This window comes from Saprolegnia parasitica (genome assembly GCF_000151545.1).
Source record: "Saprolegnia parasitica CBS 223.65 unplaced genomic scaffold supercont2.1, whole genome shotgun sequence".
In the NCBI taxonomy this organism is placed as follows: Eukaryota; Oomycota; class Saprolegniomycetes; order Saprolegniales; family Saprolegniaceae; genus Saprolegnia; species Saprolegnia parasitica.
The window spans coordinates 1,389,349-1,405,459 of NW_012156395.1; the positions used below are offsets into that span (position 1 = coordinate 1,389,349).

At 60.2% G+C, this 16,111-nt stretch overlaps 2 protein-coding genes across 2 annotated transcripts; both read right to left on the reverse strand.

Moving 5' to 3' along the window:
* Positions 1–801: 801 nt before the first annotated feature.
* On the reverse strand, positions 802–7,913 carry SPRG_18869 (hypothetical protein; the record flags this gene model as incomplete). The annotated part of the gene is made up of 21 exons (XM_012338694.1): positions 802–1,025; positions 1,071–1,431; positions 1,475–1,706; positions 1,751–1,884; positions 1,939–2,212; positions 2,253–2,437; positions 2,490–2,818; positions 2,862–3,027; positions 3,079–4,160; positions 4,214–4,516; positions 4,558–4,712; positions 4,759–5,114; positions 5,167–5,721; positions 5,762–5,788; positions 5,836–6,321; positions 6,365–6,442; positions 6,488–6,857; positions 6,904–7,106; positions 7,153–7,388; positions 7,435–7,532; positions 7,579–7,913. The coding sequence occupies 21 exons, from the start codon at positions 7,911–7,913 to the stop codon at positions 802–804; spliced, it is 6,189 nt and encodes a 2,062-aa protein (XP_012194084.1).
* Positions 7,914–9,865: 1,952 nt separating this feature from the next.
* SPRG_18870 (hypothetical protein) lies at positions 9,866–16,067 on the reverse strand (the record flags this gene model as incomplete). Its single annotated transcript, XM_012338695.1, has 22 exons — positions 9,866–10,155; positions 10,204–10,575; positions 10,625–10,775; positions 10,821–11,262; positions 11,311–11,796; positions 11,840–12,009; positions 12,062–12,378; positions 12,429–12,732; positions 12,775–12,847; positions 12,889–13,316; positions 13,363–13,467; positions 13,515–13,733; positions 13,776–13,924; positions 13,972–14,099; positions 14,145–14,255; positions 14,300–14,425; positions 14,468–14,730; positions 14,775–15,007; positions 15,064–15,171; positions 15,218–15,555; positions 15,604–15,808; positions 15,854–16,067. The coding sequence occupies 22 exons, from the start codon at positions 16,065–16,067 to the stop codon at positions 9,866–9,868; spliced, it is 5,232 nt and encodes a 1,743-aa protein (XP_012194085.1).
* Between the last annotated feature and the right edge of the window lie 44 nt (positions 16,068–16,111).

Below are 16,111 nucleotides of genomic sequence, written 5' to 3' on the forward strand. Positions count from 1 at the left end.
ATCCTCGTGATAAATACGCACAAGAAGCAGTACAGGATGCTTGAGAAAGTCTTCACGATCTATAAGCTACAGTACGGCTGTGGTATCTAGAGACTCTACGAGCCGCCATATCGGGTCGTACACAAGGCATTACTGTTGAGAAAAGGTTAGCAGCATCATTGCGCAAGCACACATTGCTGGGTTGATGTTCTCCGCGAGTACGCTCGAGTTCAATGCCCCGCTCTCTGGACTCGGCGCCAACGATTCTAATTGGCCAAAAAAAAACAGCGTGAGCGGGCCAAACTGACCAGTGCGGGTGTTGCGTTCGTGCAGTGCAACACCCGCATTGGCTACAAGGGTTTTGCGCCCGTTCATTGGTAGAAATTCGAGCTTATAGGCACGTTTATAAGGTACCACAGAGGTATACAAAAACCAGCATGAAAACAAGAGCTGAATGCCATGTTGCACAATTGCCGCGCACACAGACCCGCTTGCATAGTACCGCTTGCACAAGATCGCCACGTCATATCGAACTTCCTCCTTCTTCTCTTCTCTTTCTTCGATTTAACAGGCACACGTGTGTTATAGTCCCACCATTTAAGGGGTAGTCGCCGATTGACGTGGGTAGGTTCAAAACCAACTGCCACAACCAGCTGGGCCACGACGGCATGCAGCGCCACGTACACGACACGACTGCAGAGTCCACTGGAGTATGACTGCAGATGAATGGGCCAAGAATGTTTGGCACTGGATTGTCGACACACAGAGTACACTCCCATGATACGACCATCGAAGCACCCCTTTCTCGCCTCAGAGCTCAGTCTAGTCACCAAGTAGTGTGTCGATAGCTCGGTGCTTGGCTTTCGATGGCTTGAGACTGTACGCGATCGGTCCTGGCGTCGCGGGGTCCCGCATGACAGCCGGGTGTGCGCGGCGAGCAACGACGTCACCAAGACGGTCCGCGACCATTTTCTGAATGGCAGGTCGCAGCGAAGCGCGATCGGTCGCGCTCTCTTGCTGCGGGGTGAGCAGCGCCACCGACGACTCTACCCAGCCACAACTTCTAGCACAATTGCGACAGGGCGACGAACCTCGCCGGCTTTCTCGAATCGAGGGGCCACCGTCGTCGTGCAGCACGTCGTCGTCCCCGCACGCACTGCCATCGTGATGCGCGTGGTTGCCGTCGTCGTCGTCGTCGGAGGCATCTTTGTCAAAGTCGACGAGACGCTCCAAGAGGACTTGAAAGCCGCGAGCGTCATTCTCCGCCTCGGTCACCGCCGCGGGCGCGCTGTCGGAGCTCACAGCGCGTTCGCCGACGAACGCTTGGGCTATGCGCTCGACGCTTGGCTTGCCGTGCGTCGACCGGCGCTGGATCGCTTCGTAGTGCGCGCGCAGCCCCGTGTACGCGAGATCGTCGCCGGACGACTGATGGTTGTCCAGATCCCGGTTGACCTACGCAGGGACAATGAGCCAACGAATATCTCGCCTGGGGTACAAGGTTGGCGAGCGAGTTGAAGGTCGCAATGAGGTTGCCGACGTGCTCCATGGACGCGGTCACATCCATCGACTGCCCCGACGACACGGCGGAGAGGTGCACGTAACAAGGGTTGCCGGCGACGCCCACGAGACCCAAGTGAAACACACTGCGCTTGACGAGCTTGTCGTGCGGGTATACGACGATCGTGCGATGGGTGCCACTCGCGTCTGACGCGTGGACGTCTTTGGCGCTACGTAAATATTATGACGGCTCTTCTTTCCAATGCGCAGCTACCGCCAGTCGTAGTCGCTGCTGCACGGCGCGGGTGTCGTCGTCGACGCATACAACTCGGCGTCGCCGCTCGTGCAGTGTAGCTTGAAGGTCACAATGGACGTCGGGTCCGTGTTCTCATAGCTAAAGTACAGCGTCTACGCCGAGCACAATGAGTGAGTCGCGTATTGGAGCACCGATGTGCTGCGTACGCTGCCTGGCGCCACGCTCCCGTGATACACCTCGCCGAGTGTCAAGGCAATGTCTGCACAATCTTTCTCACGCAGAAGGCGCTCGGAGCGGAACGTGGACAGTCGCCGCTTGGTGAGACGCCGAATGCGCGCCGAGGCTTTCCGGTCCTCGGGCGGCGCGTACGTCACATCGCTGTTGTGCAGCGTCGAGACGACCTCAAGCGGCGACGGCGGCACCATGGCCACCAGCGTATGGTGGATCCCACGCTCTTCTGTCTCGAACACCGCGGACCACCTATAGCATTGTGAGAGGCGGGCATGAAAGAGCCGCGCACCGGTGGTGGAGGTTGGACTCGAGGCGCGCAGAGAGACAAATGTCCCCCGAGACGTTGCGGTCACCGTACAACATCGAGCGGTCGAACTCACTGTGCATGGAGCGCTGTCCATCCGCGTCGTCGTCGTCGTCGTCGGACGCGTCTTCCGGGGTCCACGACACGGACGTTCGTTTCTTGTACAAAACCTACAACGTGTATAAGAGGTCGTCCATGCTTGCGTGGGTGTGCATTTCTCACCTTGGCCTTGAGCTCAACGGGGTGGCTGAACAGAAACGTACGCCGGGGCGTCGGAACATGCGCGGTTGTGGCGATGACGGGCGATCCTTCGCCAGCGGAAATCGGGTTTTTGAGTTTGCGACGCCGGCGCCGTGCCTCCTCGGCGTCCAAGAGGTCGCTCAGGTTTTCCGTCGGCGACTCAGTCATTGCGGCAGGCGTTTTGGCGCGAGCCACGTCGACCTCGTCATTGTTGCCACGACGTTCCGACGCGAGAGGACTGTTGTCCACTGCTTCGTTGTCGTCGTCGTCGTCTTCGTCACTTGACTCGTCATCGTCGTTTTCCATATCATCTACGCCGCTGTTAGTGAGGTCCTCTCAATGGCTTCTTTGCACCGTCGCTGGAGCTGCCGCCGTCGTCCGAGACGTCTGGCGACGGGAGTGGCGTAAAATCAATCGCCACCGGCACCCACGGATACATGGCGTCAAAAGCCAAGAGGCGCGGAAGCACATCGTAGGGCTTGAAGCTGTCGCGTGTCTCTGTCTTGTCCACGTCGGTGACCTAGTGGTATACTTCAATACCGCGTGGAACGTTCTCACGTCATCGATGTACCTCCCACTCGATGTCTTGGAGCATTGTAAGCGCTGTCAACTCTGGCGCCCGAACGAACGGTGGCGCGTCTCCGGGATACGCAATGTCGTGCTCGCCCAGGGGCAAAATTTCGGTCGACGAAAAGGCGGGGACACGGGTAATGACCATGGGAAAGCGCTTTTTGGGCGTAACAATCGGTTCGTTTGGAAGGAGTCCTTCAATCGCGAGGAGCTCCTCCTGCATGCGACGAAGAGCATCGTCTTCCGATTCTGTGGGTGCTGGTGGATCCAGCGTTTCGCGACCCTCGAAAGATTCGGCCTCACTTTCGCTGTCGTTGCTCTCCGTAGACGTGCTGTTGTCGTCCTCGTCAATGTCATCGCTGGGCGCGTTGGTATCAATCGGCAAAGGGTCACTAGCGTGCTCATCGTCGGCAGCAGGCGTCACTGGACGCTCGGGTACCACATTGGCTTCTGGTTCACACACTGGTGTTGTATCTGGCTCCATCTCTGGAACAGTCTTGGGAGCATCCTCCGTCGCGCCATCGACCGCATCTTCGACCGTTTGTGTCGGTATGACGACTTCTTGATGTGGGACGACCGACTCAAGTTCGACCAAAGGCTCTTCGTCAGCATCTTTCGAGGCTATGAGCGTCGCAAGCGCTTCCTGAGTCACGAACGTCTCTACTGCTGCGTTCTCCGAGCGCGAAGAAGCCACGGACGCGCCGTCGTCGATGTCAGCCGCGACACTTTCGGCCGCAAGAACCGGCGTCTCGGCCGCCGATACCGTGCTCGACATCGGCGTTGCGACGGCTCGCCAGACAACTTGAGGCTCGTCGTAGTCGACGGATGGCACCTCCTCGGGCGTCGATGGCAGCTCCAAGCCGATCGCCGACCGGACGCGGTACGGCGCCGTGTCGGGAAACTGGATGTACACTGTACTCGACGACGGTGGAGGCGTTCCCACGTCCTTCACTCGGCACTGGCGCGTCGACGGCGCCGGCACCGGCACCGGATGCACTACGTCCGACGGTGACCCCGTGCGATCCACAAGCTCCCGCATGGCGAGTGCCGAGGCCATGCTTCTCTTGTCCGTCTTCGCAGAAGCTACACCGTGCATATTCCTCAGACTCTATTCTTTTGTGGGTCTTGGAGCGTACCAGGAACGTACGGCGGCGCTGGCAGTACCGCGTGGGGTGCGTGGCGGGCCGTCGGGACGTGTGCATGCATCTGCGCTGTTGACACTTTGGCGCGACTCGCGGGGGTGTGGACGATCATGTCGAGCTCGCCGAGCTGCACGTCGGCGCTGCGGTCGGGCAGCACGGTGTGCGCCCAGTCAAACGTGTCGGTCGAAAGCTCATGGAGCCGGCGGCGCGACGTCGGTGCGTCACTGGATGGCTTTGCTTGCAACCCGATTGGCGGTCCGTCAAAGAGCTTGTGCTGGGCATACGCGACCGCGTGGCCTACGCGCAGGCTGAGCGTAAGCGGCCGACGATGCAATTACTCTCAAACGCAGCGTCCATCTCAAGCTTGTAGCCACTGCTAAACTCTAAAATATCCGGAAACGACAAGTACAATCGCGTCTTGATGGCCACGATGTAGAGCAGCGCGAAGAGATCCAAGTAGCACACATGGCCGTCGCCGTCGTGATCATGGTACCTACATGACGTCGCCTTGCCTATATCGTAGTATGTTCGACTGCTACCGGTCCACGAGTCGGTCGAGCTCGTCGAGGACGTTGACATCGCAGGGTGGCCACAAATTGAGCAGCCCCGTCATGATGGCAATGAACTTGTCGCTCTCGACACATCCGTCGCGGGTGCGGTCGCAGTAGACGAAGCAGTCGAGCAACACGCGCAGTTTTCGAAAATCGACGTCCATTTCCCGAATCGACGGGTGGGACGTCGGGTCAAAGAGGTAAAATTCGGCGGCCTCGTACGCGATGCAACTCGAGCGCCACTCGCGGACCCAGAGCGACAAGAACGTGTGGATCTCGATCGTTCCGTCCTGCGCGATTTCCGCCACGCTCGTTATCGTGTGCGTCACCCACTGCGGCGGCACCTACATCGCAAAATCCGCATGAGAGACGGTCGCTCGGGTAGCGACGGCGTACTTTGGGGTAAATGAGCAGTGCCTGCGTGCACGCTTGGCAGTTTGCGATCGAGACGCGCTCCCAGTGCGCGTGCTGGCCGCCGTAAACAAGCTCGAGGGGCTGGACCGTGTCGGCGCCCGGCAGCAGATCGCTGTGCTGCACCAAGCGCCGGGCATGCAGCCAGTCAAAGCCATCGAGGTACAGGTGCTGGATGTGGAACGGCACGACTGGTAACGTATCGTGCAAGTTGAGGAACGCGCCGAATGTCGCCGCCATTGCGAGCGTCGACTCAAACTGGGCAACGGAGAGCAAGAACCAGCAGAGCTTGTGCTCGACCACCGACGGCATGCCATAGCTAAACCAGAACTCATAAGACGATTCATTTGGGAGACAGAGGGTACCGCTGCTGGAACCACGAAAGGTGACGTGCAAAAGCGACGTATTCGCTGCGTGTTGTCGCTCCATGTGCATGCTGTGGTAGATGTGATAGATGATCGCAATCACTGCCCGCTCCGTAAAACTGTCGCCGGGCGACGAAAGCGAAATGCGGCGGTGGCGACAACTCGAGCACTTGCCCTACACTAGATCTTAGCCCCGTGCCGCGCCAGGCGCGCACCTCGATGCCGGCGTCCGTCTCGGGACCCTACAGCAGTCGATCTTAGAGACATTGTATCAAGTTGTGCACCGTACGGCGGGTGTCGACGGCCACGAGAGCACGCGGTTGCACCAGCAAACGTCCGAGTGCCAATACGCTGCTAGCTCGTTTGGTAGAACGATGGGTGTCCGTAGCTCTTTCGCGGCCAGCGGCACCGGTCGAGAGTTGACCCGGGGCATGGCCGGGGTGCGCGATATTGCCGGCGAGGATAACAGTGGCGTGGTCGATAGCGGCACGTATGTCACATGCTTCTCGCCGAGAATGTTGTATGATACAAGCGCTTTCTTGGCGCTTGACGGGGTTTCGGGCCCCGGGGTACGATCCTGCACCGTGCTTGGCTCGGCTGCGAATGCATAGAGCGCATCGAGAATGTCTTGCCAGAAGACCGGCGTCTCGAGCTGCCACAGACGGCGGCGAAGGTATTCGGAGACCTCCTTTCCCGAGATACGGCGCAGTGGCGTCGGCGAGAGCCCTTGCCACACGCGGTAGACGCGCCGAAGGTCGCCAGCAGCCAAGTGAATCTACGAGTCGACTCGTTAGACAAGTACTTTAAGCGATCGAAACCTTGGACGGGTCGTCGCCCACGTTTCGGTACAGCGACTTTGCGTAGTCGTAGATGGCCTGTGTCGCACTGCCAATTTTCTAGCCACTGGTTTCGTTTCGGCACGTCCCGACATGATGTTGTACCGTAAGCGGCGAGTGGCTCGGGGGCTCGGACATGGAGAGGCTGTCCTTGAGTGCCGCCTCGATGGGCGGTGCCGACAAAGCATCAATGTTGACGACGTTCGCATCCGGCGTCAGCCCTGGCGGTGTATCTTGCGGCAAGCGAGCCATGGTCGGCACGACAATGACCGTGTGGCTGTTAAACAACGACGGCGCGACTTCGATGACGGGTGACGCCACAGGCACCGGCGCCGTGTCCGGCATCTCCTCTCTGCGCTCGCTATCGGGGCAGTTGCAAACGTACTGGACGCGGCAGATTTCAGTCGGGAGGCCCACGACCAAGAAGTTGCCATAGGCAAAGACGCTGAGCACTGGTGCGTACAGCTCAAAATATCTACCACACGACCATCGCATGCACCCTGCAGTCCCTGTCCTCGTACCGGCGCTCGACGATCGTTCGGGCGTCCGAGTCGATGACCCACACTATGACGTGGCCATCATACGAGCTCGTGGCAAATGCGCAGTTGAGGAGAATGTTGAGCGGCGGCGGGAGGTGGCCCGGGTGCGGAACCTGCCGGATGCACGCGACGCGCCGCTCGTGCGGCTGGACGGACGCAAAGAGGCGCCACTGCACGTCCCACGTCTACTCCGACGTCGACCTATTCTGGTTCAAAAACAAGCTGTTCTACCGTCGCCGACGTGGCCTCGATAGCGTGCAGCTGCGAGACAATCTCGAATGCTTGCACCGATCCGTCTTCGTAGCCGCAGATCAAATAGTGCAGCTTGGCATGCTCCGTCAACAGGCACGCCGAGGTCACGAGCGCTTTGGTGGGGCAACTGCCGTCGTGCTGCATGACGATCGACGGGGGTGCCGCATGCAAGTCCCAGATCTTAAAGAGACCTGGTCCCGCCACCGAGAGGACGCCTGCGCATCGAAATGACACCGATCGTTGCTGCATTCGGATGCATACCAAAGTGACGGCTGTCGACGCGAACGCTCAAGAGCGTATGAATATGATGCACGTGCGCCGACCAGCGCCATGTGGCTTGGAGCTCCTGGAACTTGGCGCTATCGACAAATCACTCGATGCGAGGATGCCTCGGTCAAGCCGTACCTGCGTCCCGAAGTTCGCCAGCCATACAACCATCCGTCGCTCGTGCCCGCAAGAAGCACGGCGGGCGAGTCTACGCAAATTCGACGGTCTTGAGACGCGACCCAAGTCGGCGTACCAGTGGTGCGGTGCGAGGCAAGGCGGGTCTTGGAGCGGAGCTTCCCACCCCACGCACTGTCGCCTTCGCGCACCGCAGCGTGCGTCGGCAGCGCAAGCATGAAAAGCACCGAAATGGACGTGTTCAGCTGCGGGTCCTGGAAAAGCCCGATGTACCGCGCGCTGGCTTGGTCGTAGGCCTGGATGAGACCGGTGCTAAAGCCGACGAGCACGAACGACATGCAGAGACTGATGCTTGTCAAGCACGCCGACGTCACAATCGGTGCAATGACCTAGCAAATCTCTGCGGCAATGCAAACCATGAGAGCGTGCGTACGTGGGCGACGGTCGCCGTCGCGGGGCCGTCAACGAGAAGAGATAGGCTGCGTCGTTGGACGTCCAGCCAAGCACGACCGGCTTGGCATCGACGATCGCCATGTCGAGACGACTCAGCGATAGACGCGGCTCCAGCGCGTAGAGCGACTCGGCGAGGCTCTGCACCTTGAGCACGTGAACGGTGTGTTGCACGGGAACGAGGAAGAGGTGCTCCACCGAGTGCCCCATATCGACTTGCACGGCGAGACCTACGCATACAAAATGCTGTTGCTCGTTGCGCTCAAGAAGCACGCGAACCAAAGGCGCGCGCTGTCTTGCTCGTCACGGGGGTGTGTACATGCGGGTCAAAGGCCCCGAGCAAGTCGAAGCTCACGTTCAGCACGGCTACACGTCGCGTCTGGCCCATCGTCGCACCAGTGGCGGGAGAATTGTACCGTTGTTGGGTGCTTCGGCACGGAATCGGAACTGCTGCACCGAACGGTCGCTATGAATAGTGAAAAGGTCAAGCTCGTGCTCCGACGTCGTCGATGCCACTGGCACTGGCACGATATCGACGACACTTGCTCCAGGTAGTGGCGCACCGCCCATGCATCGGTACGGGTTTCGTGAGCCAACAGTGTAGCTACATACCTCGACAATAACGACGACCCTTTCAACAAGAGACGTACAGCTTGTTGCATGTAAAGCTGGCATTCCAAACGTTCATGGAGCCGTCGGCGTGCAGCGTCACGAGCCAGTCGCCGCAGCTACAGAGGCCATGAGCCAATCGAGCCAACGTCGTCCACGCACAGCGTGATGAGCACGAGTTGCAGCGCATCGTCGAACCCATTGTGGATCTGTTTGTCTCTCATGTCCAGAAACTCGTATCCGAAGCCACTACCTTGAGGATCTGACGCGACGCGCGGTCCCACACAATCAGCGACGACCGACGCCGGGGCCCAGCGTCGGTACTTGGAGGAAGCAAGATACCATACGCACGAGCGCTGCTCATGCAGACCATGGCCACCTACAAGACTATACATTTGTACTTGCGATTTAAAACAACGAAAAACAACACCTCGTCGGCCACACTGGTGAGAGTCGCGCGTGGCTGCACGAGCAGGCTCGAAGCGCCCGCGATGGTCATGCGCTCCATGCTCCAGATGTCGATCGCAGTCATCGGTGGCGCCTCTCCGTTTGAAATGCGGGTCACGAGAAGGAGGTCGTCGATGGCCAGGGCTCCGAGCGTCACCACCGTGACGGGTGTACCGGGAAACTCAAATGCGAGGCTGAGGGACGCAGGTTCCAGGACAAGCATTCCCGAGAGCGCCTGCGCCATCGTAAAAACACGGTATGCAACCTTATCGACTACCTGGCTGTAGACGCAGACGTAGGCGTCGGCGCTGGGCGCGTACCAGAGTTGCATCCGAAGCACGGCCTTGGACTTGGCGAGGGCGCCAAAGAGCACGATTTTGCGCAGCTCGCGCTTGAGCGAGAAGAGCCGCACGCTGTGCTCCGTGCGCACCTCGGTGGCGCCGAGGGGCAAGCCCACGACGACGCGGGCCGTGACGTAGAGGCACACGTGGTGGCGGCGGCTGTCGTACGCGGCGGCGTGGACGACGAGGTCGCTGCCGCACAGAAGCGCGTGTCGGTGCTGCAGCGTCTCGTGCTGGTTGGCCGCGTACACCATCGTGAAATGAAACTCCCCACGGACAACCCCAACCCCGTGCTCATGTCTCACCGCTACGAGACGACGATCGCTCCCGTTCTGCAGCCTGTTATTAATACAACAGGAACGACAACAGCTGCTGGAATATTGCGCATCGCCGAAAAGCGATTACTAAAGGATTCACCTGTATTTACAAACACAAGAGCGGACTCAAGTCGGCGCGTGCACGCGGCCTCTCTTCCCGCGCAGCATGAGCACCTCTTGCTTGAGAGCATCGAGTTCGCGCGCTTGAAGCTTGACGAGCTCGACGAGCTTCTTGCGCTCCGACATCTCCTTCTCCAAGCCGACGCTGTCGTCGACGAGCGAGTGCTGGACGTCGGCCGTGTTGAGGTCGGCCTCGAGGCTGAACTGACGCTCGCTCAGAGCCGCAATCTCGGTGAGGAGTCGCGTGTTGTCCTCGGTCGCGCGCAGGATCTCGAGCTTGAGCCTCTGCTGCTCGGCTACAAGGAAACTCCCGTTGATACATTGATAAAATAGAAGAGAAATACCTCGCGTCGCGCTCGCGTGCTTCTCGCCCTGGAGCTCTTTGGTGCGCACTTTGGCTTGGAGCTCGTGGAGGTTGCCCGTGTCGCAGGCTTTGTCCAGCACGTCAATGTCGATGAGTTGGCCAAACTTGAGCAGCTGCAATTGCTCGCACTTGTCCCGCACGGTGGCGATCACGTCGTGCTGGCGCGCCTTGTCGCGCGAGAGCTGGTTTTGCTGCTTATGCAGGTCTTTGAACACCTGCCGGAGCGCCTTGTTCTCGTCCTGGAGACTCCGAATGCGGGTGCAGAGCCGCTGAATCGCGCTTTTCGTAAAGATGAGTCCGTTCTCAATCGTCTCTGGCAGCACGAGCTGCGCGGACTCGGGACTCATGCCCTCTACGACCCACGACGCGTCACAGAAACCGCTTCGCGCACACGCCTCTACCTGGGAGAGCCGCCGGCTGCATGCAGCGCAGTTGTTGCTTGCTCAATGCAACGACCACGTCGAGCTCGTTAAAACGCATCTGCTTTTCGGTTTGGAAGGCCTGGATGTCTTGCTCCGTCGCCGTGAGCTCCTTGTCGATTTGGCGTTGTTTCTACGCACAACGGAAGATGCAAGCATGGGCTGGGACGGGTTCTACCTGCGTCTGTCGGTCCGTCGCTCGCTTGAGCTCATCGATGGCCTTGACAACGTCCCCCGTCGAGTCATCAATGTCCGCTTTCTGCTCGCGCAGCGCAAGCACTTTTTCGTAGAGATTGACGTCGCAGCCCGCGGGACACGTCTCGTCCTCGTTGCCGTCATCGTCGTCGTCGTCGTCGCTGTTGTACTCGTCGTCGTCGTCGTCATCGTCGTCGTCGTCGTCACCGCCGTCGTCGTCGTTGGCCCGCTTCTTGGCACGCTTGAGCCGCTTCTTGAAGATCTTTTGCAGCACAGCAAAGCTCGGGTGCAGCGATCCGACGAGGTTGACAAAGTCGCTCTGAATCGACGCTTCGCTCGCTTGACACTCGTCGAGTTCCTTGCGTTTCGTGAGGAGCTGGTCGCTGCACTCGGTCAAGTCTTTGACCACCTGCGCTTTGTCCGCCCTACGATTTCACGTCTTGCGGCCACGAGAGAATATCCGTTGTCCGTACTTGCACTTTTCGAGCTTGGAGACAAGGAGCGTCTCTTTCGACTCGAATTGCTCGAGCAAGACGAGCTCACCGAGGCGCGTCAAGAGCTTGATTTCGCCTTTCTTGAGCGCAATGTCGAGCTTCATCTTCTCGCGGCGAAGTCGGTAGATGGCGTCGTCGAACGTCTCAATGGCGTGTGCCACCTTGTGCTTGAGGGCGTCGATCTGCATCTGCACTTGCGTTGCTTTCACGCGGCGCTCTTCGTCTTCGAGGGGCGAGAGAGCATACTCGTCGCTCGTCTCCATGGCCGGCAGCTCGAGCAACGGGTGCGGAACGAGCTCCTTGGTCGCCGCGTCGTGACCATGGGTCAGCGAGGACAGCGTCGCCTTGCTCACAGTTCCCTTCTTCTGGTACTCGTCAATGTGCGCGTCCAGCACGCGTTCGCGCTGCTCGGGCCACTCGCGCAGGTCCAAGACAGGTTCGAAGACGCGGCTCGGCGTCGAGACCCTACCTCCCGTTAGATTCCACAGGCAACTTCATCGCCACGTACTTTTGATAGGCTTCGAGGGCGTGCAGGAGCGCATTGTCCTCTTGGATTTGCTCCATAAGTCGGTGTTTGAGCTCTCGCAGCTCGAGCACCTTGGCGTTGAAGCCCATCGCAATGTCGTACATGTTTTCCTCGAGGAGCGCCATCTGCTTGCGCTTCTTCATCGCATTCACCTACGCGCCTCCGAGGTGAGCGGAGACACAAAAGAGAGCATATCGTTTCTACGCGCTGGTCCTCGGGCACGACGTACGACGCACTCGTCTTGAGCTTGTAGTCCTCCATGTGCGTCGAGGCAAACGCGATGGCCGCCACGTCGCGCGGGTCGTCGGCGTCTTCGCGCGGCTTTTTCGTCTCCCACGCCTGAATGCGCGCCTTCCGCTGCGCGCGCATCGTCTTGCGGTACTCGAAACGGTGCGCCGATGCGCCGTCGCTGGCGCCGTCGACGACCGCCTCCTCGACGACCCGCGCCCGCCCGTCGTCGGTCGCTGCCTTGGGCGTGTGGATAAAGTCGAGCACGGTTCGTGTCTCCTTGGCCACGGGTTCTACGTACGTGTTGGATGATGATCTACGATCAAAAGTGATCCAAACGTACGATTCGACGCGGCTTCTTGGAGCTCCAAGTGGATGAGCCGGAGGCGGTCCGCGAGCACCTCTGGCATGCGCATGGTCCGAAACGACTGCACGTGCAGGCCGTTGGCAAAGCCGTGGAGCGTAATGAGCTCGACCGCGAGGCCGCCGACGTACTTGCGGCGCAACTTGGCGAGCAGGAGCTCGCTCTCCTCGTACGCGTACGCCATTTCTTTGCGCACTTCGTCGCACTGCTTGTCGCCGGCGGCAACCAGCATCGCGCCATACTCGGGGTCGATGTTCCACTGCGCTGGCTCCAGCCGCGCCGTCTACGCCAACGTGTCACGCCTGTAGAACGGCAGCCTTCGTACGGGCTCGTGGGAGCTGTCGAGCAACTGCAGCTGACGAAACTCTTCTTGCATCTCGGCAATGATCGCTCGTGTCCTACTCATCGACGTTGGCGAAAAACCAGCGGTCGCGCGTACCGGTTCTTCTTGGCCAAGGCGCTGTTGGCGCGGATGTCGGCCTCGAGCTTGAGCTTGGCGTCTTGGATCGTGTACGCTTCGCTGTTGGTGATGTCGGGCACTTCCTTGCGCGTCACGGGCACTTCACGCGACAAGTCGACGGCGGCGACAGGCGAGAAGGGCGATTCGTCAAGCGCCTCGGTGCTGAGCTGCCGCACGACGCCGCCGAGCACCTCAATGTCGCCAATTGCGATCCCGTCAAGGAACGTGCTGTACGCCACGGCACCCGCGTACACTGGGTTGTTGACCCATAGATTCGCTTCGTTGCCGTCGTTCCGCAGCACTTCGTTCTTGGCCGCCAACTGGTCGTGCGCGGTCTGGTAGATTTTCTTCGCCTCGCTGAGTTTGCGCGCGTAGCGCTCCAGCATGGTCATGGCCGTCTCGGCCACCTACGCCCCGCGTTGAAACGTCCATCGTAGCGCCTATCCTGCGCACCTTCTCCGCCAGCACGCGGACGACGACGAGCTGTCCGTCCGAGCCGCCCGACACGACAAACGCGTCATCAAACGACATGGCGACACCCGGCGTTCCGTGCGCCGCCTACCGATCGTGTTTCAGTTGCCTGCCGCAAGAGCGCAAGATCGCACCTCGTCGTGCATCGCCAACGTGAGCGACGCCATCGGCGCGACGGACGACCGAAGGTGGACCTTCCCATTCGAGTTGCCAGCGAGAAGGAACTTTTGGCTGTGCGATCGCGTCATCGTGTGCACCAGCCCGGACGGGTCGTCTGGAAACACTTCGACCGCAAACGGCTTTGTCCAGTTGCACTTGTACGTGGACCCCGCGTGCGGCCCCGCCACCGTCACCTACATGCGCATGAGACGCTGCCGTCGAATGCACCGTCGTACGAGAAAGCATGATGTTGACGCGCAGCAGTACATGGCAGCAACCACCACCGATACCGCGTCGGGCGAAACCTCGACTTCGCCAAAGCCAATGCTGGCGCTCAAGGGGCATGGAGCCACATTGTACGCCGACGGCTTGTCAGTCGCGGGCTCTACATACGCTGCGTTTCCCGCCAAACTTCAGATTGACGAGTTGTACCGTTGGCCATGGCGCTGAGCTCGGCCGTCGAGAGCTTGCGCACGCGTCGAAAGGTGAACGTTTTGAGCCGCGCGTCGAGCTCGTACGTCTGTCGCTCGTCGTTGCTGAGAGTCGGCACGTCGATCTCTCTGCAGCCGCGCATGAGCTGGCCACTGCAGCGCTAGAAGGCGTACCCGACGACGCCATTGAGGCACGTGAGCAAGATCGCTTTCGAATCCAAGCGCCAGCTGAGATGCCGGACGCTCACGTTGGGGATAAAGCCGACGGGGTCGTACTTGTGCAAGCTACGATATCCAGCTCCAGCGTCGGCTCGCGAGTTGCAACGTACCTTGGGCAGTGAAAGATGAAGAGCGTGTTGTCGGCGCTGGCCGACGCAAAGTACTGGCCGTTGGGCGCATACGCCATGCACGAGATGGGCTGGTTGTGCGGCTTGAAGACATGGGCGCGGTGCCAGCTACGCACGCTGCTGAGGCGACGGATGCACGACCGTGGCTACCTTGATGGACCGCGCTCGAGGACGCGGACGACGCCGTCCGCAAACGCGACGGCCACCGTCTTGCCTTGCGGGTCGTGGGACGCCGGGGCGTACGTGAGACTCGTCGCGCCCACATTGAAGCGCATCGAGAAGAGCGGCGTCGCCGTCGTGTAGTCCCAGCACTGCACGTTGCCGTCGACGCCTGCGGTTGCACAAATGTGCTCGCAGGGCGACGTGCCCACGCCGACAATCGCCCCTGCGTGGCACTCGAGAAGCGTCGTCACCTACGCGACGCTTGCCGCATGCAGCGATAATGTGGACAACGTACGAGTTTCGACTCCAAGTCCAAGCGGTGCACAACGCCGTGGCCATCCTGGACGAGATAGTGCTTCTCGCCGCGCAAGAGACAGCGAATGTCGGCGGGCGACGCCACGTGGTGCAGCGTCTTGGTCGTGATGTGGACGGTGTCGATTGGGGTCACCTCTGCGACGGTGTCGTCCTCCTTGACGTCGGCTTGGTCGATCGCGGCAAAGGGCCACCACTTGATGGCGCCGTCGCTGCCTACCGTCCAAGGTCCTCATCACATCCCAAGCCTTTCCCATTAGAAAACACCGCACCCGCCGTCACGATGCACTGCGTCTCGGGCTCGAAGAGCACGACGTTGATGGCGCCGCGGTGCGCGCGCTCCCGGTTCGCCGTGACGATCTCGCACTTGATAAAGTTGCCTACACGCCACGAAGTGCACGCACTGCCGCCGCGCAACGGTGGTACCATCCCAAAGCAAAAGCGCGCCGCGTTCCGTGGAGCTGAGAACCTTCTTGTCCGGAAGGACGCAGAAGGCTTCAATGTCGCTGAGCTCCGACTTGCCAAACTTGCCAATGTCGCCTTGCAGCTTGAGGCCTGTGAACGTCGATGCCATCTTCCAGAACCGGACGTGGCCCGTGCCGCTGGTCGTTAGGAACCCGTTGTCATGCGGCGCGAACTGCACGTTGAAGACTTCTTGGCCAAACGCCTTGCAGCGCAAAATCGTCTGCTCCGAGCGCCAGTTCCAGACCGTGAGAAGAAAGTCGGGGGCGCTACCGACGGACGCGAGCTTGCTCCCGTCTTGGCTACACCAAGCACCATGCATGACCCCACGAAGGCGGCGAATATGCTACCTGAAGCGAAGGCTACTGTACGCACGCTCGGTACCATTGCGCAGAACGCGGTACAGCTTCAATTTCGGGTATGCGTAGATGCAAATGTTGGGCTTGGGCCCTTTCTCGCCGACGGCAAAGAAGGCGCGGCGTGGATGCACCGCGATCGCGCCGATGCCCGCACCGCTGTAGCCAAAGACATACGTGCGCTCCATCGTCGTTGTATCTACACCAGCGCCATGATGCTTGACGTGTGGCCATTTGACCGTACCGAGGAGCTGCGCCGTGTTGCCGGCGGCCGTGAGCACGACCGTCTCGTCGACGTACAGCATGTTGTGGCGCCTTCGCGTGTCAAACCCGCGCATGGCCACAAAGGCAAAGAGGTCGCGGGGCATGTCGCCATGCATCTGAGGCCGGACGAGGTCCTCGGGTCCATAGAAGAAGTCGTCCGCGAGCTGCCCCGCCTGCGTCGGATCGACGTCCATGCTCCGACTGCGACCTTTCAGAAACCAAAGAAGATTTGCGGCGT